The following is a 25,490-nucleotide window of genomic DNA, read 5'->3' as shown; positions in this document are numbered from 1 at the left end:
GGGTACCTCAGGTTCGTGGTGCAATACTGTCATTATCAGTTTCAGACGCCGTTTGGATTGTCCACGGCACCTCGGGTCTTTACCAAGGTAATGGCCGAAATAATGATTCTTCTGCGAAGAAGAGGCGTATTAATTATCCCTTACTTGGACGATCTCCTGATAAGGGCAAGGTCCAGAGAACAGCTGCAGGACGGAGTAGCACTAACCCAAGTAGTGCTGCAACAACACGGGTGGATTCTGAATTTTCCAAAATCTCAGTTGACCCCGACAACACGTCTGCTGTTCCTGGGAATGATTCTGGACACGGTTCAGAAAAAGGTGTTTCTTCCGGAGGAGAAAGCCAAGGAGTTATCCGAACTTGTCAGGAACCTCCTAAAACCAGGAAAAGTGTCTGTGCATCAATGCACAAGAGTCCTGGGAAAGATGGTGGCTTCTTACGAAACAATTCCATTCGGCAGATTCCACGCACGAACTTTTCAGTGGGATCTGCTGGACAAATGGTCCGGATCGCATCTACAGATGCATCAGCGGATAACCTTATCGCCACGGACAAGGGTGTCTCTTCTGTGGTGGTTGCAGAGTGCTCATCTGTTAGAGGGCCGCAGATTCGGCATACAGGACTGGGTCCTGGTGACCACGGATGCCAGTCTGAGAGGCTGGGGAGCGGTCACACAGGGAAGAAACTTCCAGGGAGTATGGTCAAGCCTGGAGATGTCTTCATATAAATATACTGGAGCTAAGAGCAATTTACAATGCTCTAAGCCTGGCAAAACCCCTGCTTCAGGGTCAGCCGGTGTTGATCCAGTCGGACAACATCACGGCAGTCGCCCACGTAAACAGACAGGGCGGCACAAGAAGCAGGAGAGCAATGGCAGAAGCTGCAAGGATCCTTCGCTGGGCGGAAGATCATGTGATAGCACTGTCAGCAGTGTTCATTCCGGGAGTAGACAACTGGGAAGCAGACTTCCTCAGCAGACACGATCTACACCCGGGAGAGTGGGGACTTCATCCAGAAGTCTTCCACATGATTGTGAACCGTTGGGAAAAACCAAAGGTGGATATGATGGCGTCTCGCCTCAACAAAAAACTGGACAGGTATTGCGCCAGGTCAAGAGACCCTCAGGCAATAGCTGTGGACGCTCTGGTAACACCGTGGGTGTACCAGTCAGTGTATGTGTTTCCTCCTCTGCCTCTCATACCCAAAGTACTGAGAATTATACGGCAAAGGGGAGTAAGAACGATACTCGTGGCTCCGGATTGGCCAAGAAGAACTTGGTACCCGGAACTTCAGGAGATGCTCACGGAAAATCCGTGGCCTCTACCTCTAAGACGGGACCTGATTCAGCAGGGACCGTGTCTATTCCAAGACTTACCGCGGCTGCGTTTGACGGCATGGCGGTTGAACGCCGAATTCTAAAGGAAAAAGGCATTCCAGAAGAGGTCATTCCTACACTGGTTAAAGCCAGGAAGGAGGTGACTGCACAACATTATCACCGCATTTGGAGAAAATATGTTGCGTGGTGTGAGGCCAGGAAGGCCCCCACGGAGGAATTTCAACTGGGTCGATTCCTACATTTCCTGCAAACAGGATTGTCCATGGGCCTCAAATTGGGGTCCATTAAGGTTCAAATTTCGGCCCTGTCGATTTTCTTCCAGAAAGAATTGGCTTCAGTTCCTGAAGTCCAGACTTTTGTAAAAGGAGTACTACATATACAGCCCCCGGTTGTGCCCCCAGTGGCTCCGTGGGACCTGAATGTAGTTTTGGATTTTCTCAAATCCCATTGGTTTGAGCCACTCAAATCGGTGGATTTGAAATATCTTACATGGAAAGTAACCATGCTACTGGCCCTGGCTTCAGCCAGGAGAGTATCAGAATTGGCGGCTTTATCGTATAAGAGCCCATATCTGATTTTCCATTCGGACAGGGCAGAACTGCGGACGCGTCCTCAGTTTCTGCCTAAGGTGGTGTCAGCGTTTCACCTGAACCAGCCTATTGTGGTGCCTGCGGGTACTAGCGATTTGGAAGATTCCAAGTTGCTGGACGTTGTCAGGGCATTGAAAATATACATTTCAAGGACGGCTGGAGTCAGAAAATCTGACTCGCTGTTTATACTGTATGCACCCAACAAGCTGGGTGCTCCTGCTTCTAAGCAGACGATTGCTCGTTGGATTTGTAGCACAATTCAACTTGCACATTCTGTGGCAGGCCTGCCACAGCCTAAATCTGTCAAGGCCCATTCCACAAGGAAGGTGGGCTCATCCTGGGCGGCTGCCCGAGGGGTCTCGGCATTACAACTCTGCCGAGCAGCTACGTGGTCGGGGGAGAACACGTTTGTAAAATTCTACAAATTTGATACCCTGGCTAAAGAGGACCTGGAGTTCTCTCATTCGGTGCTGCAGAGTCATCCGCACTCTCCCGCCCGTTTGGGAGCTTTGGTATAATCCCCATGGTCCTGACGGAGTCCCCAGCATCCACTTAGGACGTCAGAGAAAATAAGATTTTACTTACCGATAAATCTATTTCTCGTAGTCCGTATTGGATGCGGTGCGCCCGTCCCAAGTGCGGATTGTCTGCAATACTTGTACATAGTTATTGTTACAAAAAAATCGGGTTGTTATTTGTTGTGAGCCGTCTGTTCAGAGGCTCCTATGTTTGTCATACTGTTAACTGGGTTTAGATCACAAGTTATACGGTGTGATTGGTGTGGCTGGTATGAGTCTTACCCGGGATTCAATATCCTTCCTTATTGTGTACGCTCGTCCGGGCACAGTATCCTAACTGAGGCTTGGAGGAGGGTCATAGGGGGAGGAGCCAGTACACACCACCTGATCCTAAAGCTTTAGTTTTGTGCCCTGTCTCCTGCGGAGCCGCTAATCCCCATGGTCCTGACGGAGTCCCCAGCATCCACTACGGACTACGAGAAATAGATTTATCGGTAAGTAAAATCTTATTTTTTCCAATAGGTAGATAAGGCGCATGCCTCGTGGGGAAGGGGCATGACAAAATTGATCCCATAGTCAGCCCATGCTATAATGCCCCTTCACACACACACACACACACACACACACACACACACACACACACACACACACACACACACACACACACACACATATATATATACACACACACACACACACATATATATATATATATACACACACACACACACACATTATACACACACACACATTATACACACACATTTACAGAACACTGCAAGAAAATGGATTTGGACACAAATCATCTTTATACCACATTCATGCACTCAACCGGAGAGCTTGCACCATTCAGCCACAATACCTCTCATTAAATAACACATTTCAATATACTGCCACACTCAGGACTCAAATCCACAACTTGCTGCATCCCAGCAACTTGATCCCGCATAAAACTTATGAGATTTCTAACTATATGAAGCTACCTCTACCCCATAAAAAAAATAACCAGCACCATAATCGAGCAGATACATGCAGTGTGCAGCCACACATCCAATCCCTTGCAGCCACATACTACATAGATCTTCCCTGCCGTAACGCTGATCATCCCTTCACAAAGTACAAGGTAAGATTCAAATAGTTAAAACTCTCCAGCTTGGAATTCTCTGGATTTCTATGCGAGGGCAGACAGATCAATGAATGAGTGTCTGCAATGTCATGGGCAACAGGTTCGAATCGCGGGCGTATCAGCATCCAGAAATGTAATAAAAGGCAGTGCGACCTAACATCAAAAATCTGTCAAGTCCATGAATGCTGTATAGGTATTAGCGACAAAAGGAGGGGTGGGGGGGTGGGGGGGTTAGGAGATGGGGGTGATCAGGAGATGCTGGGCTTCAAAAAGAGGGTGAAGTTGCCAGTGAAAGTAATTAGATATTGACAGATGCTGCCAACAGCGCCCCCTACCCTGCAGTGCTATGTGCGGAGCACACTCCGCACACACTAGTTACGGCCCTGGTTTAGACAGTTCCTTGTCATTTTCTTCAGTGAGAACTGTCACATAATTTTTGCAGTGCATATATTTGCTGTATATTCAGCTCAGTTGGGCTGTTATCTGGTCCTCCATCCATATCTTCATCAAGTTTTACAAGTTCAACGTTTTATGTCAAAAGACACTAGTTTTGCGGGAAAGTTTTGCGCACAATCAATGGCTGGGCATAGCCTTCCCAGGATGCAGGTTTTTTTAATGTCTCCACATATAGATGTTAAAAGTGAATATAATTTTTTCCTTAATTTATTTTCATCTTGCACTTGTTCCTGTTTGGTTGAGTGTTTGTTTTTTTACTTTCATTTCTACTTCTGACCTTTGTTAATTAAAAAAACTGAAGAGTATCCAGTGGAGCGCTATAGAGCAGAGGGGTTAGAGTTTAAGTTACAGTAGTTGTGAGTAGTATCACTCTCCTGTATACCCCAAGTCGCAGTAGTTGTGAGTAGTGTCAGTCCCCTCTATACCCCAAGGTACAGTAGTTGTGAGTAGTGTCAGTCTCCTCTATACCTCAAGTTGCAGTAGTTTGCCCCAAGTGGATTCTAAGAAACAGATTTTATGCAAGTACAAAAAAGTCTTTTTTTTTTTTTTAATGCGACGGTAACAAACAGCTCCTTTTATAAACTACTGTGGTCAGTGGATTGTATTACTGGGCAATAGGACATGATATGGTGGCCTGGTCCTTTAAGGGATTGTGTAGAGCACCTGGATCTCCACACTGAATCCATTGTATACTGGAACAGCAGCATATTGGTCATATAGTATATAGCATAATGGTCTCATAGTATTAACAAGCTGCTGCAGAGGGGTGTAATGCTACAGACCAACACGCAGCTGCTTTGTCTTCAGTATAACAGCCCCTTGGGTACGCCTACAGCTCAGGCCTTCTCCCCCCTGTCACTAACTTCCCATTCATTTGAATAAAATCGTTTATAAAATATATGGAATATGGAATTCCTTTCCCAGAACACATTGAGGGTAGCACAGTGTGGGCGTGTTGTGATTTACATTTTGCTAAGTTTTTTTAATCCGTTTTATTTCTGTATGCATGTTTAGGAGTCCAAGAGATAAGACTGAAAATCCGATGGTGCAGCTTTTCTATGGTACATTTCTCAATGAGGGGTATATAAAAGGTATGTTGTTCTTTTCTTGAACATTGAGTATGCTCCTCTGCTGTTAAGGACTTAAATGTTTTCATTGTGAAACAAAAAACATTGCTGTAACAAAAAATAAATAAATACATTAGAGAGGTAAAATGTTCAGTTCTTTAAACATAATACACTCGAAAGCCATTCTTGTTTTGTTTTTTCCTCCTTTCTTACTTTCACGTGCTACTTTGTAGGACCATGGCGTTACATCTCTGAGCCCCTGGAGGTCAGAAAGCTAATATCTGAGTGAGGGGCTAAGTCAGAGATTTACGCAAACGGGATGCAGTCAGTTTGCCGGCAGTTGGGATCCCGGCATTCAGGATACTGACGCCGGGATCCCGACAGCCAACAATGCCGCCAACAGGAATCCTAGCGCACCAGGGCTATTCCCACTCCTGGGTGTCCATGACACCCATAGAGTAGGAATAGATCCTGTTGCGAGCCTGCAAGTAGACTCTTAGCGCTAACCCTGTTGCCGGCATTCTGGCAGGCGGGATGCCGCTGTCGGGATATGGACAGCCGGCATCCCGTACGCCAGTAATACATACCGAACCCACGCAAACTAATGGTTTCTCTTATGGGTAACTAAGCTGCACATACACAGGACTCATTTTGCACATGTGCAGAACTGGTTCTGCGTCGTCAGACGTGGTGTTCACCAAACCGCAGCCTGACTGATACCCTGGCCCCAGACCTCCCACAAAACGTAGGCAATGTTCCTCTGTTTTGTGAAACTGAGGCCATTGCCGCCCCAAACAGCTGCAGACTGTCACTCATCTGACGTCCGCATCCTTACTGTGTCCGAGGTCGCTAGACTCATACTGCACATTCACGGTACGGGTCTTGCACATGCGCAATGTACCGAATACCTGTACATTGCATTTGTAACCTTATTATGACCTGTCCTGAATCAGGCCCATTGTTTGCACATTTGGGTGTGTTTATTAAGATCTGACACTTTAGAATTTTCAAGGAAAATGTCTGACCTCCACATAGCAATAATTAACCTTACGGAATAGAGCTACTAACATTTACTAATACAGTATATGTGCTAAACCATGATATTCTTCTAAACACTGTTAAGAATAAGGGTGGGAGTCAGCGGCAGCCATTTATTACTTTATACACACTAGTAAGCCAAATTGAATAGGTTTGATTGGTAGGATTTTCCACCATGCCAGATAAAGTCTAATCACATTGGGTCTGCATTGCTACTTGTTCTGGTCCCACAGCACAATACAGTACAGTACATTAAACAAAACATTGTATGCTTCTAGTAGGAATTTAGTTACAAGACCAGCATTTGGGATCCCGCTGGTCGGCATACAGACGCTGGGATCCCGTCCGCCAGAATGCCGACAGGGGGCCGAGGGCTATTTCCACTCGTGGGTGTCCACGACAGCCATGAAGTTGGAATAGAACCTGTGGCAAGCCACTGAGCCCGCAGCGAGCCTACAAGGGTCTACGCTTGTGCTCACTTCCCTGTCAGCATTCTGGCGGTCGGTATCCTGGCGCCTGTATGCTGACCGCAGGGATCCCGAATGCCGGTCTTGCATACCCAACGCCTTCTAGTTGCATACAAATGGCCTGATGCTGAATTTTCTGTATGCTTTATTGTAAAGCATACTGTATGTTGCCTGTTCTTGTGCTGCACATGCTCTGGCACCAAGTGTATGCAAGTACAGGCATTGCAGAGTTGTGGCATTTTAGTGGCATCTAACCTATGGCTGAAGAGGTGTAACTGGGCTCTATTAGGGAGTGTCAGCTTTGCAGAGTTGGATGGAAGAGTAAATATGCTGGTGTCTAGTCGTATCATTTATGCCAAGCATAGGCTAGTGCAAGGATGTCCTGATGATGACCATGACTAAGCGTATGGATAGGGGACCGTGTTCTGCACTGCAAATATGTCTACATGCTTGCATACTGGTGATATACCCATTTCTGCATCGGTATCCGGTTGCTAGATAGACAGTGTTGAGAATGCTGATTTATATACAGGAATGAAAAGCTATACCTTATACACACTTTAAATACACTTTTTACCATGGAGCCGCTGCGGACGCTAAACTTAATACACACTCTACGCACCTTTTACGCTGTTAGCGTACAGAGTCCCGTACCGTGTACGGACTTTGCGTACAAACGCCACGCTGACGGTACAAAGTACACACAGCGCGTACACACCCAATGAATACACTTTAAACCTTATGCAGCAATGCAGTGCGATGCTATTACACCTTAAACCTTAGCAGGGAAAGAAAGACACGACACCAGTCTGTAGTTAAACCACTGGGTTCCGACACCACAGCGTATTATTGCTGAAAGGGGGTTACAATACAAACAATACAATACAACAGAATAATGGCTACATTCAATGGTACATACGTGATTGGATTCGCCGCGCTACCCGGTCCGGTCCTCAGTCATCTAATAGATAACTTTGTGAGTCTTGTGTCTGACCAGGCCTGCTCCAGGCTTTCTTTATACAATTCATCCAAAACATAACACAATGGATACGGTAATCTTTGTCCATTGGACACAGGGATGGTCATTTACAGTACAGGAGAGGTCCTAGGTCGGTTTGAATAGGTAGGCGATGTCTGTTCCAACTGCTCTTGTGGGTGGTCTCCTCTGGATTCCCGCTGCATACATCATGTACAGTAAATACAGTTTATATCTATATTCTGCTCCTGCACATAACTATCCGCAGGAACATGCGATCATTCTCAAACCAACACCGGAATGTTACCCTTAAAATACCCTTCAGCTGGATACCAAACACCACCTTATAACCTTGTTCTGTCCCCTCCTATCCTGTGAAGGTGAATCCCTTTGTTCTGAAACCATTTAAACTGCTGTAACTTGCTGCTGTAGTGCAGGGAGGCTATGTGTAAAATGTGCACTATTTGGATTAAATATGTAATGTGTTTTGATGGCTTTTCCATGCGTTCACAAACTCTACCGTAAATACTCATACCACGCGCTAATGCGCAGGACCGCGGGAGCGACCATACGCAAATTGCGGATATGTGCACGCACAGCAGAACAAGTACACGCGCGGAGGCCATCTGTGTGTAGTTTGTACGTAATGTATGTACTGCAATATTTTTCGACTTTGACAGTCCACCCTTTGGCAGTCACCAATAACTGCCACTATCTAATCACTAAGCAGAAAAATATCTATACAATATCTACAGAAGCTTTGATGATCGGGGAGAGTTGTAGGTGGGAAATGTATGACCTAGTGGGATAGTAAAAAGCATGTATGCATGAATCCATGTCTGAGGGGCATGTATCATCGTGCCGTATATGTTCTAAATAAGCTTCGAGTTACTGCAAAGTATACATTAAGTTCTTCTCATCCCGTACTAAGGGTCTGTAAATGGGCCAACAAACACTATCGAGCTCTTTTCGGCTTCTTGTTCCAACAAATGGGGTGCACATCTAGTTGATGATACATGGAGGGGGAACATATGTGAGTATGTGAGTGCTTGTATATGTGGATTTCACCTGTCGACTATGTGTGCTGTTAACTGGAGGTAACAGAGATGAAGATAAGACACATATCTAAAATACATTCACATAAACATTTTGGGTAGGGCTGATGTCTTTTCCGGATGGATGTATCTGGGCAGAGGGGGAAACAAAAGAGAAACGGGTGAAAGAAACAGGCCATGAAATTAATTTGCAATCCTTATCATAACACTGTCAATATGGATGGGTCATAAATTAAATCTGCTGCTATAACAGCGCCCTCGCTCCTTAAACTCATCAACTTTGTGGCGTGCTTGCGCAGCGTCAGAATTCGAACACACCTAAATATCGAACCAATAATTATGACGACTCCCAAGATACAAAGGAAAAGCTTCCCTACACTCATAATAAAATTTTGAGCCCATTCTCCTAAACCTGAGAACCAATTTCGTGGGTTCAACCATGAGACCCAGCTGGTCAGTTCATTACTCACAGTCGCTAAGGTAAGGTTGTGCTTCCTCCTGAACTGCCACTTCAACTGCAAGATATCGTCCATCTTTTGATCGATGATCTCCGTGGGGTCGTCAGTACTGTTCGTAATATACGTACAGCACTTCACACCATATTGAGTTGCCAGAGTAACACAGTACCCACCTGTCACAGCTGTGATATAATTAAGGACCATCCTGTGTTGAATCAGTTCCTGCTTATAAGCTTGTAACTCTCTTCCCGTATACCTGAAGGTGTCGTCATACATCTCAGTGATATTATCTATCAAGTTCGCTAGCGCATGGATATACCTATAATTTCTCTGACGTCCTAGTGGATGCTGGGGACTCCGAAAGGACCATGGGGAATAGCGGCTCCGCAGGAGACTGGGCACAAAAGTAAAAGCTTTAAGACTACCTGGTGTGCACTGGCTCCTCCCCCCATGACCCTCCTCCAAGCCTCAGTTAGATTTTTGTGCCCGAACGAGAAGGGTGCAGTCTAGGTGGCTCTCCTGAGCTGCTTAGAAAAAAGTTTAGTTTTAGGTTTTTTATTTTCAGTGAGACCTGCTGGCAACAGGCTCACTGCATCGAGGGACTAAGGGGAGAAGAAGCGAACTCACCTGCGTGCAGAGTGGATTGGGCTTCTTAGGCTACTGGACATTAGCTCCAGAGGGACGATCACAGGCCCAGCCATGGATGGGTCCCAGAGCCGCGCCGCCGTCCCCCTTACAGAGCCAGAAGAGCAGAAGAGGTCCGGAAAAATCGGCGGCAGAAGACGTCCTGTCTTCAATAAGGTAGCGCACAGCACCGCAGCTGTGCGCCATTGCTCTCAGCACACTTCACACTCCGGTCACTGAGGGTGCAGGGCGCTGGGTGGGGGCGCCCTGAGACGCAATATAAACACCTTAGGGGGCAAAAAATGCATCACATATAGCTCCTGGGCTATATGGATGCATTTAACTCATGCCTGTTTTTCCATAAAAAAGCGGGAGAACGGCCACCGAGAAGGGGGCGGAGCCTATCTCCTCAGCACACTGGCGCCATTTTTCCTCACAGCTCCGTTGGAGGGAAGCTCCCTGACTCTCCCCTGCAGTCCTGCACTACAGAAACAGGGTAAAACAAGAGAGGGGGGGCACTAATTTGGCAGATAAATCTATACAGCAGCTATATAAGGGAAAAACACTTATATAAGGTTATCCCTGTATATATATAGCGCTCTGGTGTGTGCTGGCAAACTCTCCCTCTGTCTCCCCAAAGGGCTAGTGGGGTCCTGTCCTCTATCAGAGCATTCCCTGTGTGTGTGTGCTGTGTGTCGGTACGTTGTGTCGACATGTATGAGGAGGAAAATGGTATGGAGGCGGAGCAATTGCCTGTATTAGTGATGTCACCCCCTAGGGAGTCGACACCTGACTGGATGGTCTTATGGAAGGAATTACGTGATAGTGTCAGCACTTTACAAAAGACTGTTGACGACATGAGACAGCCGGCAAATCAGTTAATACCTGTACAGGCGTCTCAAACACCGTCAGGGGCTCTAAAGCGCCCGTTACCTCAGGTGGTCGACACAGACCCAGACACGGACACTGACTCCAGTGTCGACGGTGAGGAAACAAACGTATTTTCCAGTAGGGCCACACGTTACATGATCACGGCAATGAAGGAGGTTTTGAACATTTCTGATACTACAAGTACCACAAAAAAGGGTATTATGTGGGGTGTGAAAAAACTACCCGTAGTTTTTCCTGAATCAGATGAATTAAATGAGGTGTGTGATGAAGCGTGGGTTTCCCCCGATAAAAAACTGATAATTTCTAAAAAATTATTGGCATTATACCCTTTCCCGCCAGAGGTTAGGGCGCGTTGGGAAACACCCCCTAGGGTAGATAAGGCGCTCACACGCTTATCAAAACAAGTGGCGTTACCGTCTCCTGATACGGCCGCCCTCAAGGAACCAGCTGATAGGAAGCTGGAAAATATCCTAAAAAGTATATACACACATACTGGTATTATACTGCGACCAGCAATCGCCTCAGCCTGGATATGCAGTGCTGGGGTGGCTTGGTCAGATTCCCTGACTGAAAATATTGATACCCTGGACAGGGACAATATATTATTGACTATAGAGCATTTAAAGGATGCATTTCTATATATGAGAGATGCACAGAGGGATATTTGCACTCTGGCATCAAGAGTAAGTGCGCTGTCCATTTCTGCCAGAAGAGGGTTATGGACGCGACAGTGGTCAGGTGATGCGGATTCCAAACGGCATATGGAAGTATTGCCGTATAAAGGGGAGGAGTTATTTGGGGTCGGTCTATCGGACCTGGTGGCCACGGCAACAGCTGGGAAATCCACCTTTTTACCCCAGGTCACCTCTCAGCAGAAAAAGACACTGTCTTTTCAGGCTCAGTCCTTTCGTCCCCATAAGGGCAAGCGGGCAAAAGGCCACTCGTATCTGCCCCGGGGCAGAGGAAGGGGAAAAAGACTGCAGCAGACAGCCTCTTCCCAGGAACAGAAGCCCTCCCCCGCTTCTGCCAAGTCCTCAGCATGACGCTGGGGCCTTACAAGCGGACTCAGGCACGGTGGGGGCCCGTCTCAAGAATTTCAGCGCGCAGTGGGCTCACTCGCAAGTGGACCCCTGGATCCTGCAGGTAGTATCTCAGGGGTACAAATTGGAATTCGAGACGTCTCCCCCTCGCCGGTTCCTGAAGTCTGCCTTACCAACGTCTCCCCCCGACAGGGAGGCGGTATTGGAAGCCATTCACAAGCTGTATTCCCAGCAGGTGATAATCAAGGTACCCCTCCTACAACAGGGAAAGGGGTATTATTCCACGCTGTTTGTGGTACCGAAGCCGGACGGCTCGGTGAGACCTATTTTAAATCTCAAATCCTTGAACACTTACATACAAAGGTTCAAAGTCAAGATGGAATCATTTAGAGCAGTGATAGCGAACCTGGAAGAAGGGGACTATATGGTGTCTCTGGACATCAAGGATGCTTACCTCCATGTCCCAATTTGCCCTTCTCACCAAGGGTACCTCAGGTTTGTGGTACAGAACTGTCACTATCGGTTTCAGACGCTGCCGTTTGGATTGTCCACGGCACCCCGGGTCTTTACCAAGGTAATGGCCGAAATGATGATTCTTCTTCGAAGAAAAGGCGTCTTAATTATCCCTTACTTGGACGATCTCCTGATAAGGGCAAGGTCCAGAGAACAGTTAGAGGTCAGAGTAGCACTATCTCAAGTAGTACTACGACAGCACGGATGGATTCTAAATATTCCAAAATCGCAGCTGATCGTCTGCTGTTCCTAGGGATGATTCTGGACACAGTACAGAAAAAGGTGTTTCTCCCGGAGGAGAAAGCCAGGGAGTTATCCGACCTAGTCAGGAACCTCCTAAAACCAGGCCAAGTGTCAGTGCATCAATGCACAAGGGTCCTGGGAAAAATGGAGGCTTCTTACGAAGCGATTCCATTCGGCAGATTCCACGCAAGAACTTTTCAGTGGGATCTGCTGGACAAATGGTCCGGATCGCATCTTCAAATGCATCAGCGGATAACCCTGTCTCCAAAGACAAGGGTGTCTCTCCTGTGGTGGTTGCAGAGTGCTCATCTTCTAGAGGGCCGCAGATTCGGCATTCAGGACTGGGTCCTGGTGACCACGGATGCCAGCCTGAGAGGCTGGGGAGCAGTCACACAGGGAAGAAATTTCCAGGGCTTGTGGTCAAGCATGGAAACGTCACTTCACATAAATATCCTGGAACTAAGGGCCATTTACAATGCCCTAAGTCAGGCAAGGCCTCTGCTTCAGGGTCAGCCGGTGCTGATCCAGTCGGACAACATCACGGCAGTCGCCCACGTAAACAGACAGGGCGGCACAAGAAGCAGGAGGGCAATGACGGAAGTTGCAAGGATTCTTCGCTGGGCGGAAAATCATGTGATAGCACTGTCAGCAGTGTTCATTCCGGGAGTGGACAACTGGGAAGCAGACTTCCTCAGCAGACACGATCTCCACCCGGGGGAGTGGGGACTTCACCCAGAAGTCTTCCACATGATTGTGAACCGTTGGGAAAAACCAAAGGTGGACATGATGGCGTCCCGCCTCAACAAAAAACTGGACAGATATTGCGCCAGGTCAAGGGACCCTCAGACAATAGCTGTGGACGCTCTGGTAACACCGTGGGTGTACCAGTCAGTGTATGTGTTCCCTCCTCTGCCTCTCATACCCAAGGTACTGAGAATCATAAGAAGGAGAGGAGTAAGGACTATACTCGTGGCTCCGGATTGGCCAAGAAGGACTTGGTACCCGGAACTTCAAGAGATGCTCACGGAAGACCCGTGGCCTCTACCTCTAAGAAAGGACCTGCTCCAGCAGGGACCATGTCTGTTCCAAGACTTACCGCGGCTGCATTTGACGGCATGGCAGTTGAACGCCGGATCCTGAAGGAAAAAGGCATTCCGGATGAAGTCATCCCTACCCTGATCAAAGCCAGGAAGGATGTAACTGTGCAACATTATCACCGTATTTGGCGTAAATATGTTGCGTGGTGTGAGGCCAGGAAGGCCCCTACAGAGGAATTTCAACTGGGTCGTTTCCTGCATTTCCTGCAAACAGGACTGTCTATGGGCCTAAAATTAGGGTCCATTAAGGTTCAAATTTCGGCCCTGTCAATATTCCTCCAAAAGGAACTAGCTTCAGTTCCTGAAGTTCAGACGTTTGTCAAGGGAGTACTGCATATACAGCCTCCTTTTGTGCCTCCAGTGGCACCTTGGGATCTCAATGTAGTTTTGGGGTTCCTAAAATCACATTGGTTTGAACCACTCACCACTGTGGACTTAAAATATCTCACATGGAAAGTGGTAATGCTGTTAGCCCTGGCCTCAGCCCTTACCTAATTTTTCATACGGACAGGGCAGAATTGAGGACTCGTCCTCAATTTCTCCCTAAGGTGGTTTCAGCATTTCACTTAAACCAGCCTATTGTGGTGCCTGCGGCTACTAGGGACTTGGAGGATTCCAAGTTGCTGGACGTAGTCAGGGCCCTGAAAATATGTTTCCAGGACGGCTGGAGTCAGAAAATCTGACTCGCTGTTTATCCTGTATGCACCCAACAAGCTGGGTGCTCCTGCTTCTAAGCAGACTATTGCTCGTTGGATTTGTAGTACAATTCAGCTTGCACATTCTGTGGCAGGCCTGCCACAGCCAAAATCTGTAAAAACCCATTCCACACGGAAAGTGGGCTCATCTTGGGCGGCTGCCCGAGGGGTCTCGGCTTTACAACTTTGCCGAGCAGCTACTTGGTCAGGGGCAAACACGTTTGCTAAATTCTACAAATTTGATACCCTGGCTGAGGAGGACCTGGAGTTCTCTCATTCGGTGCTGCAGAGTCATCCGCACTCTCCCGCCCATTTGGGAGCTTTGGTATAATCCCCATGGTCCTTTCGGAGTCCCCAGCATCCACTAGGACGTCAGAGAAAATAAGAATTTACTTACCGATAATTCTATTTCTCATAGTCCGTAGTGGATGCTGGGCGCCCATCCCAAGTGCGGATTGTCTGCAATACTTGTACATAGTTATTGTTACAAAAAAATCGGGTTATTATTGTTGTGAGCCATCTTTTCAGAGGCTCCTCTGTTATCATGCTGTTAACTGGGTTCAGATCACAAGTTGTACGGTGTGATTGGTGTGGCTGGTATGAGTCTTACCCGGGATTCAAAATCCTTCCTTATTGTGTACGCTCGTCCGGGCACAGTATCCTAACTGAGGCTTGGAGGAGGGTCATGGGGGGAGGAGCCAGTGCACACCAGGTAGTCTTAAAGCTTTTACTTTTGTGCCCAGTCTCCTGCGGAGCCGCTATTCCCCATGGTCCTTTCGGAGTCCCCAGCATCCACTACGGACTATGAGAAATAGAATTATCGGTAAGTAAATTCTTATTTTATAATTCCTCTGGCAGTACGGGTGATGTCTAATGCGCGAAGGAATTGAATCCCGGTGGATTCGTGGATCAAATTAGAGGCTGCGTGCTCTGTCCTATCTATGAGGTGTCTCTTGATGATGTGTTCATAGTGAGTATGAGTATAAGGAGCCTGAGCACTGCGGTGAACGTCTTTCATCTTATCTTATGGGTTATGGTCATGACCTCTGGCAGTACTCTCCCAATATAACACAATCCCTCTGAGCTCGGGGCAAGCCACTTGTACGCCTTCCTCCCACATATGAAATAGGCATCATCTGGGAGAACATAGGGGACAAAATATAACATCACCATATTACAAACTTTCCAAGTGAAGAAACCAATCCCTAGTTCTCCCATCTGCTCAGTACAAGAATCGGGCTGGATGATATGAGCACAATACGCTGGCGATACTTTTCCAACCCACATGGTTTTGCTTCCACGAGTATACCTATACCGAAAATACCTCCCACTGTTGGCTATTTGGCGTACAAGTTCAGAGTCTATGGGTATCCTATCAGCTGTGTGTGAAAAAGTAATTGTCTGGTTATTCCACGTCACTTCCCAATTTCCCGGTTTTCGGTAATTGGAAATATTAAAACACAATAAGGACCTGTCTACATGATACTGGTGGAGCTTCAAACTAGGGGGCCTAGAGATATTGAATTTCTTGTCCACCAGTCTCCCACCCCGTAATTCGAGTACCTCATCTATTGCTAAAGGGTACGGTACTAATCCTGACTTGCTCTGACCTTGAGGTACCTGTGAGCACACCCAGCATTCGGTCTGGTTTAAGACCTTACCCACTAGTGAGTGGTAATCACTCAACGGATGACGGTCCATGTTGATATTAAGGTTGGACTGACATCTCTGGATGCACCCATCCTCAACTATATTCTCACAATTCCTACAAATACAATATTCATCAGACAATAACCCCTCACAGTGCCTCCGAGCTCCCTGACTACCAGAGCGCTTACTGATGCCAGCTTTTACTAAAGTGATGCGCTGATCCTGAGATCCTACAAATCCATACTTGCCATCAGAACCCATTCCAGATCCCTGCTCGACCTCTCTGGGACCCTCACCAAAACACACTGTCCTTATCAAAACCAGAATTACTAACAGAACCCGAAAAGCAGTCTCTTGTGATCGATCCATTTCGATAGGGGAAAGGAGGAAAATAAGAAGGAGAAAAGAAAGGAAAACCTACAGGGGGAGGTGAAAAAAAAAAAGTGGTACGAAAAGCGTTATATATCTTGTTACTCTCTGTGCTCAGATGCCCTTCAACAGTCCTGCCTCTCAACTTTCCCGGAACAGACACTCCAGTGATACGAGATTCTCTACACTCTGCTCTTTGTCACGAGTTCTCTCCGGGTCAGCGACCTTCTTGCAGTGGGACGAGTGGATCCAAGTCTCTCTTTAGGCGACCTTCAATGCTGTTGTGCTGGTTAACAAGACTTAATATGGTCCTTCCCACCTGTCTATGAGGCAACCTGAGCGTAAGAAATTTTGAATCATCACATAATCCCCAGGTTCAATGTCATGACAATTACTGTTCGGTAGGTCAGGAATCGCCAGCTTTAAATTTCTTTGTTGATTTCTCAGCTGCTGGCTCATCCCAACCAAATATTTCACAGTCACTTCATTATTACATTTCAAATCATCCTGGGGGTCTATCATTACATGAGGTTGTCGACCAAAAAGGATTTCAAAGGGTGATAGGTTAAGGGGAGACCTGGGAGTGGTTCTGATGCTGTACAATACTAGTGGCAAAGCTTCTGGCCACGACAATCCAGTTTCAGCCATTAATTTGCTCAGCTTGTTCTCAATAGTGCTATTCACTCTCTCCACCTTTGCACTCGCCTGTGGATGGTACGGAGTATGCAGCTTGCTATTATTTCCCATCAGCTTGCACATGACCTGAAAGACTTCACCTGTAAAGTGGGTACCCCTATCACTTTAAATTTTTCTAGGGATACCATATCTACACACACATTCCTGCACAATTTTCTTTGTAGTGAAAGTAGCAGTATTTGTGGCAGCAGGGAATGCTTCTACCCAGTTGGAAAATACATTGATACAAACTAACACATATTTTAAATTCCTACAGGGTGGTAACTGTATGAAATCGATTTGTATTACCTGAAAAGGTCCGTCTGTTGGAGGGATATGGGATGGCTCTTTTGGTATTGACTTTCCAACATTCTTCCCCAAGCAAGTAAAACATGTCATTGCTCTCTTACCTGCATGAGAAGAGAATCCTGGTGCACACCAGTAGGCTCTCACCAGCTTACACATACGCTCTTTACCCAGATGAGTCAGACCGTATGCCGCCTCAGCTAAGCTTGGAAGATATGCTCTGGGGGCTACTGGCTTACCGTGTCCACCTGTCCAAAGTCCTGAGTACTCCTGGCCATACCCCTTTGACCTCCACACTGCCTTTTCCTGTAAAGAGCACAAATCTTGCATTTCAATGCGTTTAACTGTTGTGTATTATCAGTTGTGTGAAGTAAACCGTCTGTGGAAAGCGAAAAGAGAGGGGAAATAATAAAAAGAAAATTTGTCAGATTTGCGTTCACCATCAGGCTGTCACACCATCATGCATATCGGTATCTATGCACAGTCTCCCTTCACCAGTATTCTCATTCTCCACCCTTTGTGCATGACCAGGCACACTGCATAAATACTGGTGTCCTTATATCCTTATGCTGGTGAGATATACTGGTTTTGGGCAGAGCTCTGAAAGACCGAGTAGGCATGTGGCGTTCGAACTGTAATCCTGTCGGTGAAAGTAAGAGATGAAGAGGAAACTTTGAAGACAAATCTCATAGAATTTAGTAACAGATAAGTTTGTAGAGGCAAAAAAATATTTTACAAAATTTGACATCTGGATTGGGCACTACGGGGGAATAATTCTCTACTCTGTCTGTTCCCCTAAAAAAAAATTCTATGTGTGTTATATCTCTACTGGGACTATCCCAGCCATCAATCCAGTGTCCTGTCCATTCTAAGTTCATAGGGAACCCGGTATCTTTGAGATAATTTCCTCTACCTGTGATGGACATGCATCTAAAACAGTGAAATGCAACATTAGTCTTCGTGGGTATCCAACATACTTTGTGCTTCCTGGGCGGGAGCACTCTATATGTATACCATCTCTAACAAAACTTCTGTTAAGTTAATTAGAGGTCACTTCTGCTAGAGAGAGAGGCAAAAGTTTAGAGGCCTCCTCCTAACCCCAGCAAGTTCTGTCAAAAGGGTAAGGTTGCATTTATTCTGTTCTTCCCATTAACCGAATCTGTGTCTTCTATATGGCTCGTGATTCCTTACTATATGTCCCTTGATCCCGTCTATGTGTTTAATAACATGGCTTGTTTTCTCTGTCTAGGGGTCTATATTGGCTATGTGCTCTACTATACCGACAATCTCTGGCAAAATGCCCTTCCTTCCTACAAGTATAACATATCCTAGGTCTTTTCTTACTATCAGGGTTTTGGGGTTTAGGCTGATGAAACTTTGGTGTAAGAGCCTGTATTCTTTCAATCCTCAGCCTCTCCTCCTGCAGTTCTCTACGCCTAGCAATATTCTTATGGTGTTCAATCGCGCACTCTCCTCGACAAGCTACTGTGGCCCCTCTCCAATCAGTCAAAAATGTTTGTACCCTGTCCCTTACTGTCTTGAGTCCATCCATTAGCACAGAGACAGCCACCTCCCTGTAATTCGCATTGTTCCCTGTATCTGATACCCCCATATATCTGTCCATTATTTGCAGGGCCCGATGGAAATATTCAGATGTCATTTCATTTTCCCTCTGTTTTATGGAGAAAATTCTTCTCCACTTAACAGTTGTGGGGAAATACAACTCTAGTTGCATGTTAATTTGCTATAAGTTCTCCTGATTGTGTTTGTCAGTCATAAGACTATCCAACTCTAATCTACAATCAGTGATAAATTTTTGGGTGTCAATATTAGGGGGTAGGCGCGCTTTCAGAAATATCCGCCAGTGTTTGTCGGTTCATACGCATTACCCAGATCTCTGATAAATTTCTGACATCTGGCTAAATGCTTCCGAGGGTCGGGGAATTCTGAAATGATTGACTGCAGCTCATCTCTGGGCCACGGGCAATACATTGCATTATTCCTGGTGAGGACTACTCCCTGACTATCGGTTCCCCCATTGGGAGTTACTATTTCCAAGACAGGGTGTAATTCTACCATTCCGTTCCTAATCTGTTTACTGTGAGGTGTTGTTGTCTCTGTGCAATGAACTGTCTCACACTTACCGGTAGCTGTGACCTCACCAATTCTTTCATTGGGGAATATTGTTACTGCTCTACCTGGTTGGACAGGCCCCACCTGAGTTCCCTGCAAGGTGACTGCTTGGAGGAGAGCTGCAATTTGGCTGGATCCTTCATCTTCTTGTGACCTATAACCTTGAAAAGACTTCAAAACAGGATACATGTTGCAAAAATTAGGGTTAATACATTGTTTTTGCATACTAATATCATTTACCGATATACCATTGACTGTAGCCATCTCTTCCCCTTCAACCTGTGTCGACAATGGTGTGTTTGTGTTCTCATTCCCGCTAGGTTTTGAACCTGTTTTGCGAATTTGTTCCCTTTGCATATCCTCCTCTTGCTGCCATAAAATTAAGCAATCATTATGTCTAATCCTTTGTTTTCTGGATTTAAGAAGACATATTTTACTGCTTACATTCTGCAGTACCTCTGGTTCAAAGCTGCCCACCCTAGGGTATGGTACCCTATTTTTGTTAGTCATACTTACCCATTCATTGCAAAAAGCCTCCGTGTGTGAACCATACTTTTCACACATAATAAACCTTGCTGACCCTCTCGGTCGCAAATCTGACCTTCTCGGTCCCACTTCTTCAGCCTGAACCCTAGCTACTAAACGCCCACTGCTTGTGCAATTGGATCCCATCGCGGACTTTTTGCCAATAAACGCAATCCCCAATGCACACCGCAGACAAACGGTGAAAGACACCTAGCGCTTTCACTCGCTCACGCCCACGTTGTCCAGTACTACCATACACTGTCGATAGCGAAGGCAATGTACCCAAACTAGGGCCCTATCTGACCTATATTTACTGGAAGTTTTTAGGAATAACTTACCCTTTCCAGTGAAGTATCGGTCGTTGGAGATTTTCCTGAGAGAGACCAGCGAAAACTCCCTATAACCTTATACACAAATCACACTTGCGTATGCTCTATACAGCACTACTGATACCGCGGTTTTACGCAAAAACTCGTAAAGGGGTATCAAGTTGCGCTATATATATCGCACCCAGAAATGCGCGGTCCAATCGCACAGCGTATAGGTACTTGTTACCTATCTGCCGTACAACCACGGGTCGATGTGCAAACTGCGACCCTCAGTTCCGAGCGTAATACAAAAACCTTTTAACTTCAATCGCAATACTATGCACTATCACGCTCTTTTGCAAATCACCTCACGATTTGCGTATTTCAATCTATATTAACGTGAGTCAGCCGCCTCACGCCACCAAGCCTCTACTTCCTTGGTGTACCTCGGGACCCGATTTCCGGAGTTCAATATGTTCACTTTTACATTCGCTCACTCAAATATACTTTGTTTTTCTGTACAGAAAATTGGCAGCTTTACCCCCAGAGGCAATTTAAATAAAATTATTTATACTAAATTTTGTTTTTATACTAAATTTTTTTTTAGAAACCTGGTAGTTTTGTGCTATTGTAGCGTGGCTACTGTCCCACCTTTAAACTAAACGAACTATTGTGTAATTTGTATTTAGCGCCCGTACTCTTACGCAATTTGCGTAAACATGCGACCGTGCGTGTCTCTTACGCCGCGTGTGCAGTTCCGTACTTTGTACGAGACACGTGTACAAAACCGTACGTCCGCAATAGCACAAATCATACAACTCTATAAATGTGAGCAATAAAACTACTATTGCCCACTAAACACACCACAGTTTCTGTGTCGTGTCTTACGCTTACTTCCTTAAAAATTTATTTTAGTTTTAACTATATAGCAACAAATGTAACCGGTTTCACACAGATCTAAATGAATCTAGCAGTCTGAGTGTTATGGCAACAATGGCCCTCATTCAGAGTTGTTCGCTCGGTAATTTTCTTCGCATCGCAGCGATTTTCAGCTAATTGCGCATGCGCAATGTTCGCACTGCGCCAAGTAAATTTGCTAAGAAGATTGGTATTTTACTCACGGCATTACGAGGTTTTTTCTTCGTTCTGGTGATCGGAGTGTGATTGACAGGAAGTGGGTGTTTCTGGGCGGAAACTGGCCGTTTTATGGGAGTGTGTGAAAAAACGCTGCCGTTTCTGGGAAAAACGCGGGAGTGGCTGAAGAAACGGGGGAGTGTCTGGGCGAACGCTGGGTGTGTTTGTGACGTCAAACCAGGAACGACGAGCACTGAACTGATCGCACTGGAAGAGTAAGTCTCGAGCTACTCAGAAACTGTACAGAAAAATCTTTTCGCAATATTGCGAATACTTCGTTCGCAATTCTGCTAAGCTAAGATACACTCCCAGAGGGCGGCGGCTTAGCGTGTGTACTGCTGCGAAAAGTGGCTAGCGAGCGAACAACTCGGAATGAGGGCCAATGTGAGGGTATACAAAGAGTATGGGTGCCGTGTACGCTTTTGGCGCCAAAAAAAAATGCACAGATTTTTAAATAGCTTTTTTTCTGTTTACTTTACGGGTTCTCCCAGCATCTCTACAAACCATACAGAGCAGATGCCATCTAATCAGCAAATAAAATAAGATTTTACTTACCGGTAAATCTATTTCTCGTAGTCCGTAGAGGATGCTGGGACTCCGTAAGGACCATGGGGAATAGACGGGCTCCGCAGGAGATAGGGCACTTTAAGAAAGCTTTGGACTCTGGGTGTGCACTGGCTCCTCCCTCTATGCCCCTCCTCCAGACTTCAGTTAGGGGAACTGCCCAGAGGAGATGGACAGTACGAGGAAGGATTTTTGTAAATCTAAGGGCGAGATCCATACCAGCCACACCAATCACACCGTATAACTTGTGATAAACTTACCCAGTTAACAGTATGAACAACAACATAGCCACGGTTCCACTGAAAAACTATAACATAACCCTTATGTAAGCAATAACTATATACAAGTCTTGCAGAAGAAGTCCGCACATGGGACGGGCGCCCAGCATCCTCTACGGACTACGAGAAATAGATTTACCGGTAAGTAAAATCTTATTTTCTCTAACGTCCTTGAGGATGCTGGGACTCCGTAAGGACCATGGGGATTATACCAAAGCTCCCAAACGGGCGGGAGAGTGCGGATGACTCTGCAGCACCGATTGAGCAAACAGGAGGTCCTCCTCAGCCAGGATATCAAACTTATAGAACTTTGCAAAGGTGTTTGTCCCCGACCAAGTAGCTGCTCGGCACAACTGTAATGCCGAGACCCCTCGGGCAGCCGCCCAAGAAGAGCCCACTTTCCTAGTGGAGTGGGCCTTAACCGATTTCGGTAACGGCAATCCTGCCGTAGAATGCGCCTGCTGAATCGTGTTACAGATCCAGCGAGCAATAGTCTGCTTTGAAGCAGGAGCGCCAACCTTGTTGGCCGCATACAGAACGAACAAAGCTTCAGTCTTCCTGATTCTAGCCATTCTGGTCACATAAGTCTTTAAAGCCCTGACTACATCCAGGGACTCGGAATCCTCCAAGTCCCGTGTAGCCACAGGCACGACAATAGGTTGGTTCACATGAAAAGATGAGACCACTTTTGGCAGAAAGTGAGGGCGAGTCCTCAACTCTGCCCTATCCACGTGAAGAACCAAGTATGGGCTTTTATGTGATAAAGCCACCAATTCGGAAACACGACTTGCCGAAGCTAACGCCAACAACATGACCACTTTCCACGTGAGGTATTTCAACTCCACAGTTTTGAGTGGTTCAAACCAAGGTGACTTGAGGAAACGTAACACCACGTTAAGATCCCAAGGCGCCACCGGAGGCACAAAGGGAGGCTGAATATGCAGCACTCCCTTCACAAAGGTCTGTATTTCAGGAATAGAGGCCAATTCTCTTTGAAAGAAAATGGATAAGGCCGAAATCTGGACCTTTATGGACCCTAATTTTATGCCCAAAGTCACTCCTGTTTGAAGGAAGTGATGTAGACGGCCCAAATGGAACTCCTCCGTAGGAGCAGCTCTGGCCTCACACCAAGAAACATATTTCCGCCATATACGGTGATAATGTTTTAACGTCACATCTTTCCTAGCCTTGATCAGGGTAGGAATGACTTCCTCCGGAATCCCTTTTTCCGCTCGGATCCGGCGTTCAACCGCCATGCCGTCAAACGCAGCCACAGTAAGTCTTGGAACAGACAGGGCCCCTGCCGCAGCAGGTCCTGCCTTGGAGGAAGAAGCCACGGATCCCCTGCGAGCAACTCTTGCAGCTCCGGATACCAAGTCCTCCGTGGCCAATCCGGAACAATGAGTATTGTTCTGACCCTGCTTCTTCGTATTATTCTCAACACCTTGGGTATGAGAGAAAGAGGAGGAAACACATAGACCGATCTGAACACCCAAGGTGTCACCAGAGCGTCTACCGCTACCGCCTGAGGGTCCCTTGACCTGGCGCAATACCGCTTTAGCTTTTTGTTGAGGCGGGATGCCATCATGTCGATTTGAGGCAGTCCCCAACGATCCGTGATCTGTGCGAAGACTTCTTGATGAAGTCCCCACTCTCCCGGATGCAGGTCGTGCCTGCTGAGGAAGTCCGCCTCCCAGTTGTCCACCCCCGGAATGAACACCGCTGACAGCGCGCTTACATGGCCTTCCGCCCAGCGTAGAATCCTGGTCGCTTCTGCCATGGCCATTCTGCTCCTTGGTCCGCCTTGGCGGTTTATATGAGCCACTGCCGTGACATTGTCTGATTGAATCAGAACCGGTTTTCTCCGAAGCAATTCCTCCGCTTGATGCAGGGCGTTGTATATGGCCCTCAACTCCAGGACGTTGATGTGGAGACAAGATTCTAGGCTTGACCAGAGACCTTGGAAATTTCTTCCCAGTGTCATTGCTCCCCAGCCTCGGAGGCTTGCGTCCGTGGTCACCAGGACCCAGTCCTGAATGCCGAACCTGCGACCTTCTAGTAGGTGAGCACTGTTCAGCCACCACAGGAGAGATACCCTGGTCCTGGGAGACAGGGTGATCCTTTGATGCATTTGTAAATGGGACCCAGACCACTTGTCCAAGAGGTCCCATTGAAAAGTCCTCGCATGGAACCTGCCGAAAGGGATTGCCTCGTAGGAAGCCACCATCTTCCCCAGGACCCGCGTGCAATGATGCACTGAAACCTTTTTTGGTTTTAATAGGTTCCTGACCATGGCTGTGAGTTCCTGAACCTTTTCGATAGGATGGTCTGTGTCTAGAATCAGCCCCAAAAAGGTCAGACGCGTTGTAGGGACTAGCTGGGACTTCAGTATATTGAGAATGCAGCCGTGTATCTGCAACGTCCTCATGGACAGAGACACGCTGTCCAGCAACCTCTCCCGAGATCTCGCCTTTATGAGGAGATCGTCCAAGTATGGGATAATTGTGACCCCCTGCCTGCGCAGGAGCACCATCATTTCCGCCATTACCTTGGTGAAATTCTCGGGGCCGTGGAAAGCCCAAACGGCAACGTCTGAAATTGGTAGTGACAGTCCTGCACTGCAAATCTCAGGAACGCCTGATGCGGGGGGGAATATCGGAACATGAAGGTAAGCATCCTTTATGTCCAGGGACACCATCCAGTCCCCCCCCCCCCCCTCCTGGCTGGCGATGACCGCCCTGAGTGATTCCATTTTGAACTTGAACCTCTTCAAATACAGGTTCAGAGATTTCAGGTTTAAAATGGGTCTGACCGAACCGTTCTGTTTCGGGACCACAAACAGGGTTGAGTAATATCCCTCTCCTTGCTGGAGATGAGGAACTGTGACAATCACCTGTTGAATATACAATTTTTGGATTGCTGCCAACACTAGCTCCCTCTCTGACAGGGAGGCCGGCAGAGCCGATTTTGAAAAATCGGCGAGGATGCAAGTCTTCGAATTCCAGCCTGTATCCCTGAGAAACAATCTCTAATGCCCAGGGATCCACCTGCGAGTGAACCCAGACGTGGCTGAAAAACCGAAGACGAGCCCCCACCAGATCTGCCTCCCCTCGGAAAGCCCCAGCGTCATGCAGTGGACTTTGCAGACGCAGGGGAGGACTTCTGCTCTTGGGAACTAGCTGTGTGCAGCTTTTTTCCCCTGCCTTTCACTCTGGCAACAAAGGATGATCCAGGTACCTTCTTGTTTTTATTGGAACGAAAGGACTGCATTTGATAATGAGGTGCCTTTTTTGTATGCTGCGCGGGGACATAAGGTAAGAAATTTGACTTGCCAGCCGTAGCCGTAGAGACAAGATCCGA

General features: G+C 46.9%; 1 protein-coding gene across 3 annotated transcripts in view; it reads left to right on the top strand.

Annotated features, from left to right (window-relative positions):
- Positions 1-25,490, top strand: part of USP28 (ubiquitin specific peptidase 28) — a 230,216-nt gene that overhangs the window by 95,844 nt on the left and 108,882 nt on the right. For all 3 annotated transcript variants that reach the window (XM_063943189.1, XM_063943188.1, XM_063943190.1), the window contains exon 9: positions 5,039-5,115. In XM_063943189.1, coding sequence (XP_063799259.1) covers positions 5,039-5,115 — 77 coding nt within the window. The remainder of the gene's footprint in view (positions 1-5,038; positions 5,116-25,490) is intronic.

This window comes from Pseudophryne corroboree, chromosome 10, assembly GCF_028390025.1.
Source record: "Pseudophryne corroboree isolate aPseCor3 chromosome 10, aPseCor3.hap2, whole genome shotgun sequence".
Classification (NCBI taxonomy): Eukaryota; Metazoa; Chordata; class Amphibia; order Anura; family Myobatrachidae; genus Pseudophryne; species Pseudophryne corroboree.
Note: the sequence above shows the minus strand (reverse complement) of the source record. Positions and strands in the feature narration are given on the sequence as shown.